Below are 27,234 nucleotides of genomic sequence, written 5' to 3' on the forward strand. Positions count from 1 at the left end.
CTGGGTTAACATGGCAGCAGGCAGCAAACCCAGTATGCTTTCTCTCAACATCCCATCAAAATACCTATGGAGAGATGCAATAAAGATAAAAATGGGGAAAAGAGAGGGGGAAAAACATTAAAGTGACGATAACATCACATTCCATGTTCAGTGGAGAATTTCCACTAAAAGCATGATTGATGCAAAGGATTAAGAAGCACATTCTTGAATGATAAATCATGTGTTCTATTCTGAACCAGAATCATACAGGTGACCAAGTTTAAGGAAAACCAGAGATTAGGATAGGTTTCTTAATTTTTACAAGGTTCGAATTAGTTAATTGATACTTTTTATATGACAATGAGAAAATACTTAGAATTCTAAGGAAAGATTTTTAGAGATTTTGAGGAGGGCAGTTCAAGAAATTTTTTTTAACAAGGTCCCTTTTAATTTCTATGTTAAGATATTATCTGCACTGTTTTTTCAGTCCTTGCTGATGAGTTTTTAATTTTTTAATTTTTGTTTTATTGTGTCCGTTTGATGTTTGTTTTAAACATAAAAACAACAGACTTATCACTCCTACTACCAGCACACCTGGTGGAGAGAGATTCATCCATGGAAAATTTCCATGGAGCTAGCCTGGTCACTCACTACCTCTTCAAGAGACAAGGTGACCAGACTTTTATAATTCAGATGATTAATCGTGATGGTATCTAATTATAACACCTTTTTTTTCCCCTCATCTGGAGCACTAGGAACCAGGCTACTCCTTCTATTCTTTAATAAAAACATTACTGCTACAAAGTAGTATATGTGCATAGTTCCCCAAAGAGTAAAATAAAATAATTTTGCATAGCATCTCTTGCTTTCATTTTTTTTTTTTAATTGTGTAAATTGTTCTCTTAGAATTGAAGTCCCTAACCATGCAAGACTCAAGGGACACTAATGACAGGTTTTCAAGCCTATTCTTTTCTAAAGGGATTAGCATAGCTAAACATCTCTGACCACAAATGCAAGATTTTCCAAGAGTAGCCTGGTACGGTCATTAGTTCTAGAATCCATAAACTGCATGTAAAAAAGATGTCAATTTTCCAGAACCAGAATTTGAGTCCTCCATCAGCTCCATTCACTTTTCTGTTCCTATAGCCATTCACAGACTACCAATTTCTAGTACACAACAGAGGAGATATTAGATGAGGATCCACAGACATGCACAGGATGCTGGGATGCTTTGATAACTAAGAAAATGCGCTATGAGCAGGGTGCAGAGAGAATAATTCTACAAGCAATTCATGGTGGGGTGGTTAGCAGGAGAGATGGCAGATCTCACAAAGTATTTGTGGCATTAGTTTAATCATAGTATCAAGTAGTCAAAGCAATAGACTAAAAACCTCAGTGCAGCAAACCTCTGCTAAATTCAGATGTAGATTTTATAAACAATTTGCCATTCAATCTAATATTAAGAGAGAGGAAATGCCAGGATCCCAGTGGACAGTCAGTGTGGAAAAGAAAACTATCAGGAATATCCTTACATGTGGCCTGACTGCTTAGCTGCCCTATACTCCCTTTTTCCTGCTTATATAAAGAGGGTACTAGCCAGCCACGACCCTTCATGCTTTCTTATAAGCTATCTATATATCTGCACCAAGACACATACACAAAAAATAAAATTAAAAAAAATTAATAACCTTTTTAAAACACTTGTATTTCCCAAAACAAGTAAAGAAAGTAGAACAGGCGCCCTAGCCAGTTTTGCTTAATGGTTAGACCATGGGCCCACAGACTGAAGGGTTCCGGGTTCAACTCTGACCAAGGGCACATACATCAGTTGAGGTCTTGATCCCCCACCCTGGGTCAGGGTGCATCCAGGAGACAACCAATCAGTGTTTTTCTCTCACATAGATGTGTTTTTTTCTCTCCCTTCCACTCTCTCTGAAAAGCAATGAAAAAAATATCCAAAAAAAACCAACCAGGCTTTTTCCTGTAGATGAAAGCTGTAAGAAAACTTTATTTTAGATCCATAATCTCTGTCCTACAAAAAGTAATTATAGCCTGGTATTTCCTAAAAAATCTGGGCTGAGAGTTAGTCATCTACCTCTGCTTACTAATGGAGAAACATCAGCTCCAAAATCCAGAACCATTCATGTAACATAGATGTGACAAACCTTCAGCTATCTCTAAATATTATTTGCATTTTCTATTAAATAAATGAGAAGATGGTGGTGTAGGTAAAAGCGGTACTCACTGCCTCCCACAACCACAGCAAAATTACAACTGAAAAACAGAACCATCATTCAGAACCACCTGAAATCTAGCTGAAAGAAAGTCCTACAACTAGGAAATTAAAGAAGAAGCACATCCAGATGGGTAAGAGGGACAGAGACATGGGGTGGAATCATGAAACAGCTGGTCCCACACCCACTGTGGTGGTTTAAAATCAGTGGGATACCTTGGCTGTGGAGGTTTCCCTGAACAGGAAGGGGTCACAGCCCCACACCAGAACCCCGGTCCAGGGTTCCTGTGCCAGGAAGAGAAATCCCCACAACTTATGGCTGTAAAAACCAGCAGGGAATGTGGCTGAACGACAAGGAGGCTGCTGCAGCCCAGGCAGTTCCTCTTAAAGGGCCAGCACACAGACTTACCCAGACTCACTCCCTCTGAGCTCCAGAGCTGGGGCAGCAGCTAGAACAGAACCTGGTATATTTAGGGAGGAAATAACTTGTCTAGATGCAGGGTGAGAGCTGGAGGGGCAGCTTTCTCCCAGACAGAAGTGCTGGCAGAGCGCTCCCTGACACAGAGCCGACAGGAAGACGCCATATCTAAATCTCCCTCAACCTGGCTCACACTTTTCACCCCACCCTGGTGATTCCCTAAGACCCTGCCTCTCCCTACTTGCAAATTCATCTAAGCCATTTCCAGTGGCTTTTCCATACAACTGGCCTATCTTGCCTCATGCTTCAGACTTTCCTAAAACTCTTAAACAAGCAGCCTCAGCATGCCACATACTTCTCAATAAGTGGCCCTAGGTCAGGCACTAGCAGCAGCTAACCCTGGTTCACAGGTAGGCCTCTCCTGGGAACCTACAAACCCAATACAAGTAGCAGCCATCTGCAGATTGCTTTGGAGCTCATACTGGGTGGCCCTAGGCAAGACACAGGCAGTGACTGACTTTGCAACTCCCAGGAGGCCCCAGAGACAGTACTCCAGGTGGTCAGCTTCAACCACACCGGATTACAACCCTACCACCTCCATGAGCAACACAATATAGGGGTGGACTCGGTGAGTACCAAAGTCCCACTAAAACAAGTCCTCCTCCCTAGGTTCAGCTCCTGCACAGCAGCTCTTCCACTGTAGTTGCAGCCAATTCTCACAACCGATTGGCCTGGAGGTCAATCCCTCCCAGTAAGGCCAACATCAATCAAAGCTCAACTACAATAGGACACTGCACACAGCTCACACTGGGCGCACCTAGAGTGCCCAGCTCAGGTGACTGGGCCCTACAGAACACCGACTACACAAGGCCACTCTACCAAGTCCAGGAGACATAGCAGGTCTACCTAATACATAGAATCAAACATAGGGAACCAGCCAAAATGCAGAGACAAAGAAACATGTCATAAATGAAAGAACAGGAGAAATCTCCAGAAAAAGAACTAAATTAAATGGAAGCAAGAAAACTACCAGATACAGAGTTCAAAACAGTGGTTATAAAGATGCTCAAGAAACTTACTGAGAACTTCAAGAAACTTATTGAGAAGTTCAAGGAACACTGAGAACATCAACAACATAAAAAAAGACCAGCCAGAAACGAAGGATACACTAACTGAAATAAAGAATAATTTACAGGGAATGAAGGTAGAGTAGAGGATGTCAAGAATAAAATCAAGAATTTGCAATATAAGAAAGCAAAAAACATTCAATCAGAAGGGCAAAAAGAAAAAATAATCCAAAAATATGAAGATAGTGTAAGGAGCCTCTGGGATTACTGCAAGCATACCAACAGTTGCATCTTAGTGATACTGGAAGGAGAAGAGAGGGAACCAGAAATTGAAAGCCTGTTAGAAAAAATAATGACAGAAACTTCCTGTATCTGGTGAAAGAAACAGACATACAAGTCCAGAAAACACAGAGAGTCCCAAACAAGAGGAACTCAAAGAGGTCCACACCAAGACATACCATAATTAAAATGCCAAAGATTAAGGACAAAGATAGAATCTTAAAAGCAGCAAGAGAAAAGCAATTAGTTACCTACAAGGGAGCACCCATAAGACTGTCAATTGATTTCTCAACAGAAACTTTGTAGGCCAGAAGGGAGTGGCAAGAAAGAGGAAAAGTGAAGACAAGCAAGGACATACAACCAAGATTACTCTACCCAGCAAAGCTGTCATTTAGAATTGAAGGTCAGATAAAGAGCTTCCCAGACAAGAAAAAGCTAAAGGAGTTCATCACCATCAAATCAGTATTACTTGAAATGTTAAAAGGTCTTATTTAAGAAGAAAACAAGATCAAAAATATGAACCATAAAATGGCAATAAATACATATCTAACAATTGAATCTAAAAATAAAAATAAATGAACAAGCAGGACAGAAACAGACTCATAGAAATAGAGAACATTTTGATGGTTGCCAGATGGGAGGGGAGTTGGGGGGATGGCTGAAAAAGGTACAGAAATTTAGAAGTACAAAATTAGTCATTATACTTTAGTCATGGGGGTCTAAAGTACAGCATATGGAATATAGTCAATAATATTCTAATAACTATGTATGATGTCAGATGGGTATGAGATTTTTCCAGATGAACACTTAATAAGTTATGATGTCTAATCAATCACTAGAGTTTACACCTGAAACTAATATAAGATTGTATGCTAACTGTAATTGTAAAAATTTTTAATTTTATTTATTTTTAAAAATATATCTTTATTGATTTCAGAGAGAGGAAAAGAGAGGGGGAGATGGAAACATCAATGATGAGAGAGTCATTGATCGGCTTGCTCCTGCATGCCCCCGACCAGGGATCGAGCCCGCAACCTGAGCATGTGCACTGACTGGGAATCGAACCCCAATCGCCTGGATCCTAGGTTGACGCTCAACCGCTGAGCCACGCCCGGCTGGGCGTGTAATTGTAAAAATTTTTTAAATATGATTTAAAAAAGAGAAAGAAATGACACATGAAACTCTTTGACTAGTCATTGTTTATTGGTATTCTAAAAGTTCTGCATCATTGTAATGAAAACATCAAAGTATAATATGGCACAGAAAAAAGACACATCACTAATTTTGATAGACCCTAAAATACATTCCCATTCTAGAAACTTTGGAGATCTTTCTCAGTCCCTTACCTCATACCTCACATCAAGAATTACCAATTTTACCTCTGAATTATCTAATAGAAATACATATTCCCTCTTCTATATACAGCCTTTCTACTTTAAGTCTTAGTTTAGATCCAAATGAAATGAAAAATATCACCATAACCCCTACTCCCTGCTCCCAGTCTATAGCTCTGACACAAAAAGAGGTACAGATCACAACCTTATTTTAAAATTTCTAATGGACTTCTAGTCAAAGATAGTGAGCACAGGAATCACAATTCTCCCAATTCTTACAGAAATAACCAAGGAAATATAAAAATGAGGAAAACATGCATCTGTGCCCTCCAAATGCCTAAAGTTGATGAATTTCTACTAAATACAATTTAAATAGAATTAGTTTGGACAAACTGTCTGGAATGTAGACATGTAACTCACCTCTTTAAGCTTCATTTCCTCACAGAAAAACAACCAGTAGAGGGTATGCAGTAGTGGTAAAGACAGGACTGAGTGAGACTGCCTGGTTGAAGGTCTGGCCCTACTGCTTACTAGCAGAGTAATCCTAGACAAGTGACTTAAGCTCTTTGTGCTTCAGTTCTCTCACTCAAAAATTATGAATGATTATAGAAGTTACCTTGTGAGACTGTTGTAAAAATTAAATCAATTAATACATGTAAAGAGATAGTGCCTAATATTTAATGTGTTCAATAATTGCTATTATCATCATCCCACTACAATGTAAACGCCAATTCCAGCACCAAGTGCTTGGGATATACACTTAATGCAGATATCAATAATGCCACATTGCTAAACTCAGGTTTGCTGTAATATAACTTTTATTTCACGTAAGAAATACCTATACTGCCTGGCCGGGCATGGCTCAGCGGTTGAGCGTAGACCTAGAATCCAGGCAATTGGGGTTCGATTCCCGGTCAGGGCACATGCCCGGGTTGTGGGCTCGATCAATGACTCTTTCATCATTGATGTTTCTGTCTCTCTCTCTCCCTCTCCTTTCCTCTCTCCAAAATCAATAAAGATATATTTAAAAAAAAAAAAAAAGAAAGAAATTCCTATACTTAGTCTGTTAATTTAATAGTACTGCAAGATTTCTAACAACAAAAAAAGAGTCACATTTCCCTATGTTCAAACCCCATAACCCAAAGACAACCACTTCCAACCCTTTTAGCTATTTATTTTAGTACATTTACTTCAATATTTTAAAATATTTTTAAATTTAAACTTCAAACATTAAATAACAGCTTTCTACTATGGAAGACGTGGATTTTGCTATCATTAATCATTTTCCAGATATAGTTATATTACAAATTTTGATGAGTTCTTCATATTACTGTGACTATGGAAATATTGTCCATTTATGAGTCACATCTCCTTTCTTTTCCTCACCTTTGGGTGTGCTTAGTTTTCTATGTGCCTATCCCTACATCTACCCCCTAAGTTTTCAATCAATAGAACTGAATTTCCTATGATGACCAAACAGAACAGATAATCTCACTTCCTTTTTTTTTAATTGGAGGAAACTTCCTGAAGTCCTGTATCCTCTGCTTTTAGTCTAAGCCTGCTGTACAACTTGTTATCAAAGGCTTTCCTTCACCTCTCTTCTCTACTGAATCCTTTGTATCCTAGATATTATTAATTATCATCATCATCATCATCACCATCATTTGCTTATTTTGGTGGAAACAATTCTTCAGTATCTTCCTGAGAAAGTATATAAAGGAAGTAACACATCTGTCCTATTTCTTTTCTTTTTTTTTTTTTTAATATATCTTTATTCATTTGAGAGAGAGGAAAGGAGAGGGAGAGAGAGAGACAGAAACAACCCTGGCATGTTCCGTGACCAGGAATCGAACCCCGATCGCCTAGATCCTAGGCCGATGCTCAACCGCTGAGCCACACCCAGCCGGGCAGGAAGTAACACTTCTGAATGTGAATAAAACTTATGTCTGAAAATCTTTATTCTACTCTTACACTTGATTTGTCTGGATATAAAAGTCAAGTTTAAGTACCATTTTGTATTAAAATTTTGAAGGTTTCTTTCCAATAGGTCAAGATCATTACCTGATTATCCAAATCTTCCCATCTTTAATGACTTTTTTTGGTCTATTTGTCCTATCTATTACTGAAAAAGAAGTATTGAAATCTTCAACTATAATTGTGAATTTATGTTTTTCCTTATAGTTTTGTCAATTTTTTATATATTATGAGGTGATATTGGGAGCATATACCTTTAAAATTGTCAAACTTCTGATGAATTTATCACTGTAAACAATGTAAATCATGAGCCATAAATCATTATCAATTATCTTTTGTTTAATATTTTCTGTTTTAATATTTATTGTTCGGTATCTTCACCAGCTTTCTTTTGGTTAATATTTACATGCTATATGTTATTTTTCATCTTTTCCTTCTCAACTTTTCTGAATTGTTTTAGATGTGTCTCATAAATAACATTTAGTTGGATTGTGGTGTTTTTTTTTAAATCTAGTCTATCTTCAGAAGTCTTTGTCTTCCTTTTTAAACAATATTTTCATCATTAGAGAATTCTTATTTATTTCAGCACCTTGATAAAGATATTTGTCTACTATTTTCTAGCTTACAGTGTTGCTATTAAAAAGTTAGCCAACAGCCCAGACAGCGAGGCTCAGTGGTTAAGTGTTAACCCATGAATGTGGAGGTAATGGTTCGATTCAGTCAGGGCAGATGCCCGGGTTTCAGGCTTGATCCACCATTGGGGACATTTAGGAGGCCAACGATTGATGATTCTCTCTCATCATAGATGTTTCTCTCTCTTTCTCCCTCTCCCCTCCTCTCTGAAATCAATAAAAAAAATATTTTAAAATAAAAGTCAGCTGACAGACAACTCATTCCTTTGAATATAATCTGTCTTACTCTCCCCCTTTAGCTACTTTGTCTTTGATTTCTATAGTTTCACTATGATGTGTCTAGATGAGAATTTCTTCCTATTTATCTTGTTTCCATTTAGAGTAATCCTACTCACTCCTAACATGCAATCCTCCACACAATCTTTATTTCTTCATCTAATAGCTGGTTTCAGATGATGTGATGCAGGACTCAAGTGTTCTAGGTAACAGGAAAGCCACTATAGGAAAGGGCCTAGGTCCTAGAATGATTAAACTGCACAAAGCCCCCTCTGGCTCATACTATCTATCACATAAGAAAGAAACTAAGTTAAATCATTGAGATGTAGGACTTGTTTATTAGAACAGTTTACACACCCTAACCAATATACTATCACTCAAGCTGTTGAGGCAAAAAACTTTACAGTCACCTTTTATTTCTTTCTCTTGAATTCCTCATATGATCCTTTAGCATATTCTGTCAGTTCTGCCTTTAAAATATGTCCAGGATTGAAGACTGCAGTGGATTGAGTGGAAGCTACACTGACACTCTCCCAGGACCAAACTGGAATACAACTAAAATACAGGAAAACTATCTTGAATAATCAACTGCAACTGAAGACTAGCTGGGGAGCACCATCATAACCAAGAAGGAAAAGTGGAGACCACATAGAGACTGGTAGGAAGTGTGGAGGCACTAGAGGGTTAGCTAGGCTCCCAAAGACAGCAGCTGAAGGTCCAGAGGGATATCTCAGCTGTGGGGGGTTCCCAGTGAGGACTCTGGATCTAAACCACAAGCTGGGCTTCCCAGCCCAGAGCACTAGAACTGAGAAAGGTGCCCATATAACATCTGGCTTTGAAAAGCAGCAGGGTTTCTGTCTGCCAGGGAGAGACAGCTGGAATTGCAGGCACCCTCTTAAAGGGTCAATGTATAAAGTTTCCTGTGCAGCCACTCATCTTGGGCTCTGGCAGGGGGAAGGCATAGTGTATTAGAGCTATGTGAAGAGAATCTAGAGGTGCTGGCTGGAGGAATAGAGCTCAGAGGGCAGATATCTGGATTCCTGTGCTGAGTCATTCCCCCATACTGCAGAAGACATCTTTCTCAGGCAGACATTTACCTTCCAAGCAGCTTTAGCCTGGGGGGTAGAGGGGTGGGAAGCAATTGCCCCACCCTGCTGGAAAACCTCTGGCCCCACCCCATAGAGTTTCTACAGCTTGAGGCTCCTTAAGAGACTAATTAAAACTCAGTCTCTGGATGCTTTGAGTCTTTGCCTGATTTGCTTCTAGACCCAGGGCTTGGAAAAGAAGACTTTGGTGCACATCTTGGTCCTGTCCAAACACACCCAGCCCCAGAAGAGGAAACCTGAAGCTGTGGAGCATGGAAAACTTCAAACAGCATACTCAAGACCAGTCACAAACAGCCTCTGACATTGACCTTCACCAAAGATCATTCAAAAGCCTGGTAGTCATAGCAGATCTACTTAATTAATAGAAACATATCCAAACAGGCAGCCAAATTGGGGAAACAAAAAACAAGCTCTAAATGAAAGAACAAAAGACTACTACAGAGGAAGAGCTAAATGAAATGGAGATAAGCAATCTATCAGATGTAGAATTCAGAATTCTGATCATAAAGATGCTCAACAGCATGAAAAAAGATATAGACACTATGAAGGAAATTACAAATGACATAGTAGAAATAAAAAAAATAAAAAAAACATTGGAAGGAATGAATAGCTGATTAGGGGAAGCTGAGGATCAGATCAGCAAAATAGAAGGCAGGGTAGAAAAAATAACTCAATCAGAGATTCAAAAAGAAAAATCAATTAAAAAACAGGAGTACAGTTTAAGGGAGCTGTGGGACAACATGAAGCATAACCATATTTGCATCATAGGAGTGCCAGAGGAGCTGGAAAGTAAGCAAGGGTTAGAGAACTTGTTTGAAGAAATAGCAGAAAACTTCCTTGACCTGATCAAGGAAAAAGTCACACAAGTTCAGGAAGCAAGAGAGTCCCATGCAAGAAAAATCCAAAGTGGCCCACGCCCAGACACATCATAATTAAAATGCCAAAATTTCAGGACAAAGAGAGAATCTTAAAGGTAGCAAAAGATAAACAATCTGTACCCAACAAAAAAGCTCCCAGAAGGCTGTCAGCTGATTTCTCACCAGAAACTCTACAGGCCAGAAGAGAATGGAATGAAGTACTCAGGTAATACAAAACAAGGATCTGAAACCAAGACTATTCTATCCAGCAAGGCTATCATTCAAAATAAATGGGGAAATAAAGAGCTTCCCAAACAAAAACAAAGGCTAAAGGAGTTTATCACCACCAAATCAGCATTGCAAGGAATGTTAAAGGGACTGCTGTAATAAGTTGAAATAGAGGGAATGAGAAACACAGGCAGAAAGAAATAAAATGGGCCCAGCCAGGCGTGGCTCAGCGATAGAGCATCGACCTAGGATCCAGGGGATCTCGGTTCGATTCCTGGTCAGGGCACATGCCCGGGTTGTGGGCTTGATCAATGACTCTCTCATCATTGATGTTTCTATCTCTCTCTCTCCCCCTCCTTTCCTCTCTCTGAAATCAATAAAGATATATATATTTTTTAAAAATTTTTAAAAAAGAAAGAAAATGGCAATAATAACCTATCAATAATAACCTTAAATATAATTACCTATCAATAATAACCTTAAATATAATTACCTATCAATAATAACCTTAAATATAAATGGATTAAGTGCTCTAAACCAAAGATATAGAGTAGGTGAATGGATAAGAAAACAAGAACCAAATATATGCTGTCTACAGGAGACCCACCTCAGAACAAAAGACTCACACAGGCTGAAAAAAAACACACACCACAACTTCTGGAGGACTTCAAAGGAGAGATCAACAGCAATAAGTCATAGTAGGGGACTTTAACACACCACTGACTTTACTGGATAGATCTTCCAGACAAAAAATCAATAAGGAAATAGTGACTCTAAATGACACAGTGGATCAGATGGATTTAATTGACATTTATAGAACTTTCCACTCCAAAGCTGCAGAATAGGCATTCTCCTCAAGTGCACAAAGGACATTCTAAAAGATAAACCACATGTTAGGAAACAAAACAAGTTTTTACATGTTCAAGAAGATTGAAATCATATCAAGCATCTTCTCAGACATTTACACAATGGAATACTATGCAGTTGTAAAAATGAAGGATCCCTTACCCTTTGAGACAGTATGGTGGAACCTGGAGAGTATTATGCTAAGGGAAATAAGCCACTCAGAGAAAGACAAGTATCACATGATCTTACTCATATGTGGAATCTAATGAACAAAATAAACCGATGAACAAAATGGATCCAAAGACATGGAAGCATGGAATAGATTGACGAATCTCAGAAGGAAGGCGAGGGTGGGTGGGTGGCTGGGGAGAGATTAACATAAGAATTTATATGCATACATGCATAACCCATGGACACAGACAATAGTGTGGTGAAGGCCTGGGGGAAGGGGAACAGGGTGGATGGGACCAATTGGGGAAAAAAGGGAACATTTGTAATACTTTCAACAAAAAGATAAATTTAAAAATATATATATGTCTGGAATCTGCCTAGTTCTCACCATCTCCACTATTATGTTCCTGGTTCAAGGCACCATCAGCCTCTCATGTACAACACCCTCTTAACTGGTTTCCTTACTTAACTCTTTCAAAACACATCATATAATATCACTCCTGTGTTCAAAAATCCCTCACCTGGCCACGCGTGGCTCAGCGGTTGAGCATCGACCTAGGATCCAGGCAATCATGGTTCGATTCCCGGTCAGGGCACATGCCCGGGTTGCGGGCTAGCCGGTCAATGACTCTTTTATCATTGATGTTTCTATCTCTCTCTCTCCCTCTCCTTTCCTCTCTCTGAGATCAATAAAGATATATTTAAAAAAAAAAAAAAAAAAAAATCCCTCATGGGCTTGCCATCTCATACAGAGTGAAAAGGCAAAGTCCTTAAAGCTGTACCCATGGCCCAATGGGATCTGGTCCCCAACTGTCTGTCTAACCAAATATTCATTTATTTTCCTCTCACTCTGCTTCAGATATATTAGCTCCTCAGTGTTCCTTGAACAAGGCAAGTTCACTTCTACCTGAGGGCTTGCTTCTATACTTACTAATCTCTGCTTAGAATGCTGTTTTTCTAGAGACGATTTTATATGGCTCAGTCCCTGACTTCCTTCAGACTACTGCTCAAATGATCCCCCTCCCCTCCATTCTAATCTCCTCATCACCACTGATGGTTTTCAAAGAAAACTTTTTTGAATTTATCATAACAATTAAGAAGGCTGGATGCCTGAATGACTGCATGGAGCAAAGCCCCGAATGACCTGCTCTCAACTGTGATATAAGAAAGAGATAAACTCTACTGTATGAAGTCATTGATATTATGGAGTTTATTATAACTGTTTTCTAGAAAAAGTTGAGGTAATTTATCATTGTTGTTCAGGATTCAGTCTTTACACCAGACTCGTGATTCTGGATAAGACTCTAAGCTTCAGTTTCATCACTGAAAATAAGAATAATTAATATTATGGCTTGAATTTTTATGAAGACTGAATGAGGTAATGCATGTAAAGCTTTGATAACCTAGTAAGGCTCAATAAATATAAACTATTATTAGTTAAAGATTCTTCAAATTGAGGTAATATGTGTGTTAATTCATGTTATGTGTTAATTTATGTGTCAACTTGCTAAGGGATGTCCAGATAGCTGGTAAAACATTATTTCTGGGTATGTCTCTGAGGGTCTCTCAGGGAGAGAATCAATAGTAAAGAAGATCATCCTCACTAATGTTGGGTAAGCAGCATCCAATTTGTTGAGGACCTACATAGAACAAAAATGTGAAGGACAAATTCTCTCTCTCTGCCTAAGCTGAGATGTCCACCTTCTCCTGTCCTCAGACCTCGGCACTCCTGGTTCTCCAGCTTTCCCACTCAGACTGGGATTTACACCATTGCCCCTCCCTCCACTCCTCCAATAGTGCCTTTGGACTTGGACTCAATCATACCGCTAGATTTTCTGGATCTCCAGCTTGCAAACAGCAGATTGTGGAACTCCTCAGTCTCCATAACCATGTGAGTGAATTCCTATAATAAATCTCCTCATGTATATCTATATATATCCTATTGATTCTGTTTCTCTGGAGAATCTTGACTTATATAACATGTAAACTGGCATCTGGTAACAAAGACATCTGCTGAACTGGAAGTATGGAATTGGGGAGGACCTGGGGAAATAGTACTTAAGGAGATAAGAAAAAACATGAAAAGCACTTGCCTTTAATTTGATGGATACTTAACTAGGGATGAGGAAAGACTGATGAACAACCTGAAGATTTCAGCAGAAAGTTGGACAGCATCAATTTAGAAGACAGTCAGTCAGCAAAGTTATCTTCCTTTCTAGATGGCAAAGGAAAAGGCTGACATTTTTAAAAACTTGAAAAACAGTTTAAACGCTGCATTAGCCATTCTCTAAAATTTACACATTGATAGAGTTTTTGCATTCCAGAAAACATACGTATGATCAAAGCCTCTCAATTTTCTCTTCCTTGGAAGCTGCCATCAAAACTCATCTTTCATTTAACCTAAAAATTATTGAAGAATTCATAGCTCATTATTTCTTTTTTACCATCTCCTAATCACTCCTAAACATCATAATTTGGCTTCTTCTCCCAGCATTCTAGCAAATTGTTCTTGCAGGATTAACAATAACCTCTTAATTGTTCAATTTAATGATTTATTTTTCCAGTCCATATCTTATTTGGCTCAAAAAGTAACTCAATGAATATTTATTGAGTAACTACTGCATTATAGACATCATGCTGGTACTGGAAACACAAAGTCGTAGTACTGCTGTTGAACTGATCACAGACTTTTGCTTGAGGGAAGAAGGAAGGAAGTTAAATAATTACATTACAGTGCTTGGCAATGAATAGATATAATACTTATTTGCTGAATGAATGAGTGAATAAATAAATGAATAGATGGGTAGGTGCACGCATGCATATTTAGATGAATGAATACAATCTAATAAATGTTAAAATCAAGATAGTATAAAATGGGCTATGGAAATACAAGAACAGAATGTCTTACGCATAGAATCTGACTAACATTGATCATTTTACCTTCCCTTGAAATTCTCTCCTGCCATTGAGAGAATGGTATGAAACTTATTTTCCATTTTTCATTTTTCCCAGATCCCCAGATGCTTCTCCCATGGATCAAGCTAATTTTAAATCATCTCAATTCATATGCTACATCATTATTTAATCCATCTCTTCCACTCCATCTCCACTGCTTCTGCTTTGTTTAGACTTACTGTTTCTCCCCAAGACTATTTTAATATATCTATAAATGGTCAACTGCTGTCAGGATATTCTCTTACTACATGCAATTCTCTACCTGAAGTTAATTATCTTCCTAAAATGGATCTGATAATGACATTTCCCTGCTTAAAATCTTTCATGATTTCCTTTCAATAACAGGATGAAGACCAAACTAGTAAATATGGCATATAAAGTCCTTTCGTGGGGCCTCAATTTACTTTCCAAGCCTCATCTACCTCACTTTATCCACACAGGACTCCACACTGTTCTTTGAACATACCATGTCATTTGTGTCTCAATTATTTTGCCTAATTGAGTCACTATCTAAATTGATTCACTTTCCCTCCATTCTCTGCCTGGAAAAAAACTAACCATATTTCAAAAGCCAACTTAGCTATTATCTCCTTTGTTAGGACTTCTACCATCACACAGTTAGTCAACTCCTAATCTGTACTTCACAGCACTTTTGTCCATTCCTTAAATTGATTTATAACTATTTGGTTCTATATGAACTGTCTCCTTCCCCAAGGGCTCTTGGCTGTCTACATTTCTTATTAATCTTTATGTTCCTGGTACCTGTCAAAGTATCTATGTCAATAAATATTTCTTGATTAGCTATTCTACCATCTGGGTACAGGTTTCACAAATTCTTTTTTAGAGTAGAAAACATTCCTCCTTTTTTTTTAAAATTTTGGCTCAGATTACAAAGCAAAAATAACTGCGCATAAAACATACAACGAAGTGAGCACAGAAAATATCACTGAACCAGAAAATGTGGGAAATATTAGAACATAAGAATTAATATAGTTCACAGTCTCCACCCTGAGATGTAGTTGCTCAAAGAGCAGTTTCCTCTCAGTTTTAAGTATTGCTGTACACATGCTGGAGCTGAGAGTATGTAGAAGGCTAATGTCTGCAGTACTGTGGAGGAAGGAGAGTGGAGGACTCGAGGTATGAAAATAATTCTGCATGTTAAAATTGTATCACTTTCACATACTGCATTTGCACTCATTTAATTCTTACAATAACACTTCAGGGGGACACGTCAGCAACACTGTTTCCATTTTATAACCAGAAAACAGGTTAAAAGAGATTAAATACCTTGACAAAAGTTACACAACCAATAATAAAAGAACTGGGCCTCCAACTCAGGTCCTCTTACTACCAAGTCTTTGCTCTCCATTATATAGTCTCATGAAAAGAGTTCCAGATATGACTGACATGACTGATAATATAAAATTTATGCAACACAATCTGAAACATATTTAGTGACTTAATGCATTTCATACCTACAGAATCATTTACAACTTTGATAGAACTTTTATGAATTATATCTCAGACTCACTAGCAATCTATAAGGTAAGCAGGGTAGGTTTATTCCCATTTTAGAGAAGAGGATATTTAAACTCAAACCAGTATGACTTTCCCAAGGTTACATGGTACTATAATATTCATAAATTCTTGTTGAAAGATTTTAATAATGCTGCATATTTATAATTGATAAGCTATGAATATTGATATCATAATTATAAGACCTGCCTAAATGTAAATTATGCCAATTATGTATTATTTTATGAGATAATATATAATAAATGCTTAACAAAGTATCTAACACATAATGAATACTCAATAAATTAGATAGTCAAAACCAAATGTCAATTTTTCCTGATTCCATTTCTTACCACATCTGTAATCATTTTAATCGTGGAGAATTGTTTTTATTCTTGGGAATGTGGGCACCTGGCTTTTACATCATAATGCATTTTCTATCCCAAGTCTCCTCAAAGCCTAGACTCAAAAGGAAACAAATAAAGTACTTTTTCTCTCTCCATCCTGTGGCCATAACTACCAAATGCTCTAGATCTGGGACCTGTAAACTTCTGCGAAGTGTCAGGCAGTAAATACTTTAGGCGTTGTGAGTTTTGGGGGTCTCTGTTGCAATTACTAAACTATGCTATTACTATGCAAAAGTAGTCATAGACAATATATAAAGAAACTGGCATGGCTGTACTCCAATAAAACTTTATTTTAAAAACAAGCCACTGGTCAACTTTGGCCCACAGGCCTTCAAGGCCCCTGCTCTAAATAACTGAATTGGGGAACTGCAAGAAACCCAATGAAATGCTCGCACTGCAATGGTAGGAGATGTAGGGGTAAGGAGTAAATGAAAAGGAAATATATTTTAACATTTGCCTCCCCATACCTGTATCTCATAATCTGAGATTCCTCCTGTAGATTTTCCCTCTTTTTCCTCCCTATCTTCACCTGAGAAATGTTTGGACCACATAGTCCATGGTTCTAAACTTTTCAATTCACTTTGGTTGTTTTCAATACTGCATGACTCAAGCTAATAAAAAAAAAAAAAAAATAGACCAAATAGCTTACATACAGTAAGCCCCATGCCTCCAGATGTGATAAACAGTTCAAGTGCAAGTGACAGACCAGATCTAAAATGCTGAGAGATGAGAGGGCAGAAGCATACAGTATTCCATTCAAAGAAGCAAAAGACCAGTAGAAACACTGAGATAAAGACTGAGGACTTTGTTGCTGATAATTGATCCTATGCACCTTCAACTAAACATTGACAGGTAACAGATCTAAACAAGAGTTATTTTTATAGACATAAACATGTACAGCTTTAGTGGAATCACTGCACCCATATGCTGGGCTAGAAACAGAACTGAGGGTATGTGGGAGGCAATGGAGGTTTTATGGGTAAAGAAGAATAGAAGATTCAAAATATAAGGATGTTAACAAAATCAATAAAATTAGGTGTATCTAACTGAGGTGAAGGCATGTCCCACACTACTATTTTTGTTTTCCTTGGAGAGCCACAAGAAACAGGATTGAAATTTCTAGCTGGAAATGTACCCTCCTAAAAATAGTTGGGACCATAAAATTTTATTTGTCAAACTGAAAATTTTTAAATAATTATCTTTATTTTGAAGTAAAATCAACAATTCCCATAGAACCCTCATATTTATTCTAATAGGCAATTCTTCTCTTCAAAAAGTATTCATTTAAATGACTAAATACATTTCTTGGTCCTTCGAGTATTTCCTATGTACAATGTTAGGAACAATAAATTATTCTCAAAAGAATGATAAAAATATAATCTAAGATGTGAAATTAGTATATGGAATAGGATTTTGACCAAAATAAAACACATATGATATTGGTCAACATTTAGTATTAAGCTGAGGAATACAGTAAAGAAATAACATGGAGTCACTATAGTCAAGCTGCTAAATTTACTAATATCAAGTAATTTGAGGCATTAGGAAATGATTCTATTCTTGCTTTAACTAGCCTGAAGACTTAAATTTTTAAACTTTCCAGTCTTGCCTCAATGCCTGGATAGACATCAAACCTACAAATAACACTGATTACCCCCTGAAGAACAATGTTCACATATCCAGACCACCTGACATCCAATATCCAGACCACCGGATATTCATTATCAAATCACAGGTCATCTAGAGGATTACCATCTTTGGCCAATCCAGAGGCTATGAACACAGGACTGATTCTTCTCAAGAATGTACTTTTTACTATAAGAATGCTTAACTTTTCTTTCTTTGAAACACTTCTGGGTTCTTGCCTTGCTGTGTTCCCAGTCTGAAAGCTCTAAGACCCTTGAATAAATCTTTATAATTTATTTCTAGCCAAAGCTTCCTGATTCTTTTTGGTAGTTTGACAAAGCAAATGACAACTATATGCTAATATTTATGTACTAATTTTATCAGATTAAAAAGAAATAAAAACTAAAATCCTTCACATAATTTATTCTTGAACAAAGGAGTGTTTAATACATTCAATACCTAGTCATCAAATATTTGTATTTGTAGATCATTAAGCAAGACATAGTAAAACAACATTTTCTTATGGTTGTAACTATGCTACAGCTATAGTATGTTCTTCCATACTAAACCTATTGTAATTTAGACTAGACTTTTTCACTTTTTAAAATTTTTTCTTTAGCTTTCTTTATAATTTTTATTTTTTAATTGTAATAAAGTATACATAACAAAATTTACCAATTTAAGCAGTTTTAAGTGTACAGTGCAGTGGCATTTACAATGTTGTGCAACCATCACCACCATCCATCTCCAAAACTTTTTCATATTCCGAAACTGAAACTCTGTGTGCATTAAACAATAAGTCCCCATTCTCCTCTCCCACCAGCCCCTGACAACTACCATTCTATTTTCTGTCCCTTTGAATTTGACTATTCTAGGTACCTCATAAAAGTGAAATCATACACTAGTTCTCCTTTTGTGACTAGCTTGTTTCCCTTAGCACAATGTCTTCAAGGTTTATCCATATTATAGCATATATCAGAATTCCTTTCCTTTATAAGGTTAATAATATCCCATTACATGTATCTATTATATTTTATTTATCTATTTATTCATTAATAAACACTGAGTTGCTTCCAACTTTTGACCATTTTGAATAATGCTGCTATAAACATACGTGTGCAAATATCTGTTTAAGTCCCGGCTTTCAATTCTTTTGGATATATACTCAGAAGTGGAATTGCTGGGTCATATGGTAATCCTGTGTTTAATTTTTTAAGGGACCTCCACTGTGGCTTACACCATTTCACATACCCACCAACAATGCATAAGGGTTCCAATTTCTCCACATCCTTACCAACACTTTTGGGGAAAAATCCGTGGTTTTTTGCATTTTTTGTAATAGCCACCCAATGAGGTTTTTATGTTTTTTTGTAATAGCCACCCAATGGGTATCTCATTATGATTTTGACTTGTATTTCCCCAATGAATAGTAATGTTGAGCATCTTTTCAATGTGCTCATTGGCATTTGTATATCCTGTTTGGAGAAATGTCTATTCAAGTCCTTTGCCCATTTTTTAATAGATTGTTAAGACTAGTCTTTCTTATAACCAAATATGTTTGCCAGTGGCTGCACTTCGGTATTTTTCACATGATAAACTTTTGTGGTTTTTATGTTCTTTAGAAATCAGAGTCACTGATTTCACAATCAAATATTCTATCAACATTTTTGATCTTTCAGGGTAAGTGACTATTACTTATTCAACATACTTTTGATCTTTGTGATTAAAGATACTACGGTCCAAATAATGGGCTGAAGGCTGTAATATTGCACTAATGCTAAATGAAAAAAATCATTAGCATTCATGAAATAAATATTATATAAATTTTATCTAACATTTATTTTTCATACAAGTATGGCATTTCTTCTTATCTAGCATTGCTTCCTTAAATTTATGGATTTATTTCCCAGGCCTATTACCAAACGGGAAAACAATTCTGTTCTGTCGACAGAGTTTTTCAATGGTTGTTAAGTCTTGGCATGTTTATCTGGCACAAGCTATGAAACATTTAACTTGTGAAGGTTCTGAAATAACTACTCCTTTGACATTAACTAACATTGTCACCTTTTTTCCCTCTTGCTGGTCTCTGGTCCCCAAAAGGTTCTTTAAATAGGGAGCCACTATATCCACATATTAGAAATCAGAGAAAAACGGTAAAACCAACTGATTCTAGATTTATACCATATTTCAAGGCCCAGGCTATGTCTTTGCTTCTGGAATTTGAAAGCATTGAAGAAACAGCTCAAACTCCTTTTCAAGTCTTGGACTTCTCTTTTATTGATCAATAGTATAAGAAAAATCAAAGTATCTAGGAACTTGAATAGTTCAAGCATACATTTATGCTAATAAAATGTCATGAGATGATACTCACTGCATATCCATAATGATACCCAGCAGAGCTCTTTTAAGAAGAGCAATTTGTCTCTTTTAACATATTGGAGAATCATTCTGTCCATGTTCTAATCCAGTAGATTTTCTTAATCCCAGTTTCATAAAGAGTTTCCAAAGAAAACTGTAATAACATTCCTTATCCCAGTAGCAACTCAGTATTGGCTTTAAAGTGGTATTTGCTACTGGAAAAATATATTTATTTAGAAATTATATATGGATAAACTTGCCTTTTTCATTTGTGTTTAAATAATTACAAATGTATAGGAAATTAGTCAAAACACTTTTATTAAATATTATATCTTCAAGCTAAAAATTTTGAAGATAGATATCTTAGGTTTACTCTACCACCTGAAAAATATATTTCTTCAACAAAATAAATTTCAGCTGAGGCTTCAAACCTGGGATGAATGCCCTATGTGCCAGAACACAATGCAGGCCATGCTAAAACATTATGAAATCAGTTTTGCTGCCCTTAGCTTATCGTTCATTTGAAAGTATACAAGAAAAGGTAGACAGGTAAATAAGACTTTTAGTAAGAATTTCCTTAGAAAGAATTGTCATTTCACCCTGTCATAAGGGAGGAGCAAACTGTCACCCCTTTATTTCAAGCCACATGAGGGAAACTTCATAAAAAAGTATCTGAAATCTTGGCCTGTGTTCTGAGATTTTGAAATTACCAAAGACTTGACATGTACTTACAATTACGTCAAAAGCAGAATCTCAGAGGAAAGGCGGGGGTGGGGAATGGGTAGGGAGAGGTTAATCAGAGAACTTGTATGCATAAATGTATAACCCATGGACTCAGACAACAGTATGGGGAAGGCCTGGGGGTGGGGCAGATGTGAGGTAGAGGGGATCAATGGGGGGGGGGGAGATATCTGTAATACTTTCAACGATAAAGATTTTAAAAAATTATGTCAAAAGCAAAATGTTATGGTTACATCAGTTAAAAGCTACAGAACTAACAGATCTGGGAGTAAACTCTACTCCTCCAATAGTGAAGAAGAGGAAGGAGTTTTCCCTATGGGTCAAATGGGCCATCAGGAGAGCAGAACTAGTTCATTTAAAGGAAATTTTACTCCTGAGGGCTGACTATTGGACAAGGTGACCTGAACAGATAGGCTCTTTCTAAAGAGGACCAAAAAAAAACCACAGAAGCTGAAGGGGAGGAACTACAGTCTGAGGTCTCCAAGGATCTGACAAAGCTCCCCATAAGACAAAGAGCCACCAACTGAGCAATCAGCCCTACAGAAGGCTCCAATGCAGGGCTCCAACTACATTAATGAAATAATGGCTTTGGGGTACCCATTAACTCACTTCCATTTCCTTAAGAAGTCCTCATGAGGTCCAAGTGGAATCCTGCAATCTATCCATACAAGGACAGAGATTAAGAAAATGCCATTGGGAAATTCACAAAAATTAAACAGGCACTTTTCAAACTTTTTTCCTTAAAAAAGGGGGGGGATTTTATTAAAGGGCGTTCATACTGTTCCTACTATAAAATTAGTCTGGTCAAAAATATAATGTATTGTTTATCCTTCTGGAAAGAAAGAATAATGAAGTTAACAGGAAGAAATAAATATTTTTAAATGTGGTATAGGGAATTCATACTGCTAAATTTTTATAATTAATAATATGCTCAGAATATACAAAGGAAAAACGGTCCAACTTAAAATTAAATTGGTAAGGAAAACATCAATAGAATTCTAAAAGTATAGAGAGGTACAGAATGGTCACTTTAAAAAAAAAAAAAAAAAAGACTTTAAAAAATATAAAAAGGTCATTTTGGAGATTCTCTCTACCTAATGGCACACAGAAAACCCTACAGTTTTCCCCAAAAGACATTCCTAGTGAATTATAGCTTTTTAAACACTGCCCCCTAATGTTCATATGCAGCTTCCTCTGAAATGATAGACAACTGTGCTAATAAAAATAATCGGTCCTTCCTCCCTTGTGATCAGTATAGCATTTTTGTCCTGCAGACCAAATTTCACAACCCGAGGCAATCTCAACCATACAACAGTCAGAGTACATTAAAGTAAATCTCCTAACCATTCTAAGATTGCTCTCATAAGCAATAAGGCCAACATGGGAGTGAGAAGGACTATTTGGGCTTGGACAGCACTGACGAGACAGCAATACCACTGGGAAACATTAGGAAAGTCTAGGATCCCAATCATAACGTGCAATTTTAGACTGTTCTAATCAGTCTTACTAAAAAATAAAAAATAAAAACCCACACTGATTACCAAGAATATCAAGCTTCTAAAGAAGAGATGGCCCTTGCTTTATATACACAAAAACTCACGACTCATAAATGACCTTTGCTTCTAAAAGAATATTGAAATTTAGACTGCCCTTATGAGAAAATTTTTTCATGACTTCCACCATTGCAAATATGATTAGCAACAAATGAAAGAGAATAGCAAAAATATTTTATTCTCAACTAGAGCTGTTCAGTGCCTTGTAATCACAAAATCCATGTCATCACTTAACAATGATATATGTCTAAGTATGAAAAGCATAGTGGCACTTAATACTATTAAGTCAAGAAGCCTGAGTTTTAAACCTATTAAATAGCTGTGTGACCTTAGGTACTTTAACTGTTTTGGATCTGTTTCCTTAACAGGAAGTAAAGGAGACAGAAATGTATGGGTGTGTTTCTAATGATTGTTAGGAGATGTGGATGTAGGGGATTATAGAATTATGAGAGGTATTTTTTCAGATTACACATGCCTCTCTGCATCACCTCCTCATTCCCCCATCCCAATTACTTAAAAGCATATGATACCCCCATTCTACCCTTAGCTGAAAACTTCTGAATTATATAAGCTATATCCTCAGCCCCTTGCTGCACTAAAAAGTTAATACAGGATCTGAGAACTGAAAGAAAACTTAGAGATTCTCTAGTCATAAACCATGGCCCAGAACTTTTGATTCTAACTATAGTTAGTTACAGATGTGGAACTTTGGAAAGTGTGAGTCTTCCCAAGTGGATTAGCATTTTATTTGGCTAGGTGATGTGATAAAATGCATTGTCATTCCCAGTCTTCCCCTTCTCAGAGTCCACGTCCTTGCCATGTGACTTTGTAGTTCCTGCCACTAGAGTAGAATATATTTTATCACTCATTGGTATTGAGCTTAAGCACATGACTTTCCCTAACCAAAAAAACATTAGCAGATGTGATGTGAGGAGAGGCTTTAAACTTGCTTGTGAGATTGGGCTTGCTCTCTTGTGCACTTACCTTTCACTAGGAGAACTTGCATTTGGTAGCCACTGGTCCAAGGAGTATAAGAGCATGTACAGCAAACCAGGCCCCACCCTGGTGACTCCCTAAGACCCTGCCTCACTCAACTCAAGTGGCACCCGAGGTGCTCTTTTAGTGGATGAGCCTTACAGACAGCTGGCAGGCAATGACAGGCCTCAGGGTGCAAGATGTCCTCTACCCGGCAAGACTATCATTTAAAATTGAAGGAAAGATAAAGAGCTTCCAGACAAGAAAAAGCTAAAGTAGTTCATCACCACCAAACCATTATTACAAGAAATGTTAAAGGGACTTCTTTTAAAAGAAAAAGAGGGAACAAGAACATAAATATCACAATAAAATGACAAAATTATGTACCTATCAATAATCACTTTAAATGTAATGTATTAAATGTTCCAATCAATTGTGTAACTGAATGGATAAGAAAACAAGATCCATACATACGCTGTCTAAAAAAGACCCACTTCTGATTAAAAGACACACAGACTAAAAGTAAAGGAATGGAAAAATGTGTTTCATGCAAATAGAAATGAAAAACAAAAAGCTGGGTTAGCAATACTTATATCAAATGCCTCAACAATTACATTTCTGGGTATTTATCAAAAAAATTCCAAAACACTAATTCAGAAAGATATATGCAACCCTATGTTCATTACAGCATTATTTACAACAGCCAAGATATCAAAACAACCAAAGTGCTCATTAATAGATAATTAGATAAAGAAGATGTGGTACATATATACAATGGAATATTACTCAGCCATCAAATAATGAAATCTTGCCCAGCCAGGCGTGGCTCAGCGGTTGAGTATCAACCTAGGATCCAGATGATCAGGGTTTGATTCCCGGTCAGGGCACATGCCCGTGTTGCGGGCTAGGCAGCTGATCAATGACTCTCTCATCATTCATGTTTCTATCTCTCTCTTTCCTCTCTCTGAAATCAATAACGATATGTTAAAAAAAAAAAAAGAAATCTTACCATGTGAAATAGCATGGATGGAGAGTATTATGCTCAGTGAAATAAATTAGACAGAAAGAGACAACTACTATATGATTTCACTTATATGTTGAATCTAAAGAACAAAATAAATGAACTAACAAAACAGAAACAGACTCATAGATACAGAGAACAAACTGATGGTTGCCATATGGGAGGGGGGTTGAGGGGCTGAGTGAAAAAGATGAAGGAATAAATAAGTACAGATGGTAGTTACACTATAGTCATGGGGATGTAAAGTACAGCATGGGGAATTTATATAGTCAATAATATACTAATAACTATGTATGGTGCCAGTGGGTACTAGACTTATCGGGAGATCACTTCATAAATTGTATAAATATTTAACCACTATGGTGTACATCTGAAACTAACATAAAAGAATACTGAATGTCAACTGTAATTTTTTAAAAACATTTTAAAGAATAATATCTGGCAGATCATTGGCCTGCCATAAATATCTGGTGGATGAATGAATAAACACTAAAAAATATTAATTTTTCTAACAAAAACTATTAATATAACTTTCAATTTTCAAAGACACTTTACTATATTGCATCCCTAACAGTTAAGTGCTTATAAAATATGTACAACTGACAAATATGATGACTGTTTTTCCCCTTTGGCCTAAATACATACACCCTCTCTCTGTCTGTCTGTCTCTCTCTCTCTCTCTCTCTCTCTCTCACACACACACACACACACACACACGAAGTTCACTACAAAGGCTGAAGAACCTGGAAGACTTTACAGCAATCTTTTCCTTGGTTTAGCACTTTTGAATATATTGAAGAGATATGTTGAGTTCTTGTATTTAATCTTAAAGCCAATTAACATTTCAACATAATTCTATGTGAGTTAATAGTACTTTGCAAATATCTACAAAATAAAAAATTAAAAAATTAGCAAAAATTATGGACAGACAATTCACAGAAATTTAAACTGCCAATAAATATGTGAAAAATGTTCATTTAGGTTAATGTTTTTAAAGGTTAATTTTTAGGAACCTTAAATGTCTTGGGAGGGAGGAAGAGCAGAATCACTTCAAGAAAACCAACATTAGTAAGAGGTTTCTTATAGAAACTGGAAAATCTATTCACTGATGAGTACGTGGTACTGAAATACCTGTGATGGAACAATAGACGATATGAGGAGCAATCTTGTCTATCTCTTCGTATCCCAGGCCCATTGCAGACAGTTTGCCAGGGACATAATTTTCCACAAATACATCACAAACAGCTGCAAGCTGAAGGAAGAGGTGAAGATGAATCAGACTTCTTAAAGGACTGCCAAACTTTCAACAAATCTTCACATTATAGAATTCTAATTTCAGTAAACAAAAGTGATCCTCACTTTCGTAATAGTGCAGAAAAAAAAAAATCTCAGGAAAAGTGGAATTATGAAGTAGAATTAGATTAACAGAAAGGCTCTGGTCTTGAGCTTTTATGTTGATCTAATACTTGAGGTATTACTGCCAGTAAAACAATGGTTATTAAAGCTTTCGGTAAATACCATGGTATTAAATGGATTCTGCTTATGTTAAATGTAAAAAATATCTAAGCTACATGGTCCAAATATGTTTTCAGAAGTCTAGGTAGAAAAATTAGAATATAAGGATAGAAAATATATGAAAAACATTTCTTAAACCCTTTACCAAAAAGCTAAATACAATGTCTTTACTATTTCTCCATCTTTATTATGTGATATTCCTCATTACAATATGCACATATAGGCACTTAACACATGTAAACATGATTCTGAAATGCTCTCATACTTTTCAGATGCTTTCTTTCCAAAGTGTGTTAAATGTATTTAATGAACCATTTTTTAAAAAAACTATTAAACCCAGTGAATCAATAACTGTCTAAAATAAAACATAGGTTTTAATTCCTATATCACTGCTATAGGAATTAGAGGATAATGAAACACTGAAAACCTTAATCATAAGTTTTTTTTCAAAATTTCAATTTCAAATCATTTTTAAAGTAATCATAGAAATTATTCTAGGTTACCCAGAGAAATTCATTACAGTGATTCTTGAAAACATCCAAGTACCTAATAAACTATTCAATAAAATTTTTAATTGACATGGTGACATAGATTTAGATACATTCACACACATACAACTAATGTGATAGAATCAGACTCTAGATCAGGGGTGAGGCAACTTTTTCCATAAAAGATCAAATAGTAAATATTTTAGCCATTGAAGGCTACATACATTATTCTTTATTTTTCTTTAACAATCTTTAAAAATGTAAAATCCATTCTTAGTCCATGAGTGATACCAAAACAAACCTGATTTGGCCCACATAGTTTGTCAACCTCTGCTCCAGATGGAAAAGGCTGAACTAACATAAACTTTAGATAAAAACACATACATAAATTGAGTGTTTGTTTATTGCTGTGTCACCAAATTTGAACTGTGTATACAGAATTGCCTGACTTAACCAAATTTGGGGGAGGGGAGATCTTAGGACACATCTCCAGGAAATAAGATGTCGTCCTCCAGAGCTCCTGAAACAGAGGTACCAAAAGCCTAGGTAAGCACCTACAGGAGAGGAATAATAATATATTAAGATAGAAAGGTTTGCCCTGGCCAGCTCTGCTCATTGGTTAGAGTATCATCAGCCCAAAGATTGAAGGGTCTCGGGTTCAATTCCAGTCAAGGGCACGT

General features: G+C 36.6%; 1 protein-coding gene across 3 annotated transcripts in view; it reads right to left on the reverse strand.

The window, feature by feature from the left end:
- SUGCT (succinyl-CoA:glutarate-CoA transferase) overlaps positions 1 to 27,234 on the reverse strand; it is an 841,499-nt gene that overhangs the window by 789,580 nt on the left and 24,685 nt on the right. For all 3 annotated transcript variants that reach the window (XM_016207271.2, XM_087821075.1, XM_016207275.2), the window contains exon 6: positions 25,683 to 25,803. In XM_016207271.2, the coding sequence (XP_016062757.1) occupies positions 25,683 to 25,803 (121 nt within the window). The remainder of the gene's footprint in view (positions 1 to 25,682; positions 25,804 to 27,234) is intronic.

Source organism: Miniopterus natalensis, chromosome 10 (assembly GCF_054644295.1).
Source record: "Miniopterus natalensis isolate mMinNat1 chromosome 10, mMinNat1.hap1, whole genome shotgun sequence".
In the NCBI taxonomy this organism is placed as follows: domain Eukaryota; kingdom Metazoa; phylum Chordata; class Mammalia; order Chiroptera; family Miniopteridae; genus Miniopterus; species Miniopterus natalensis.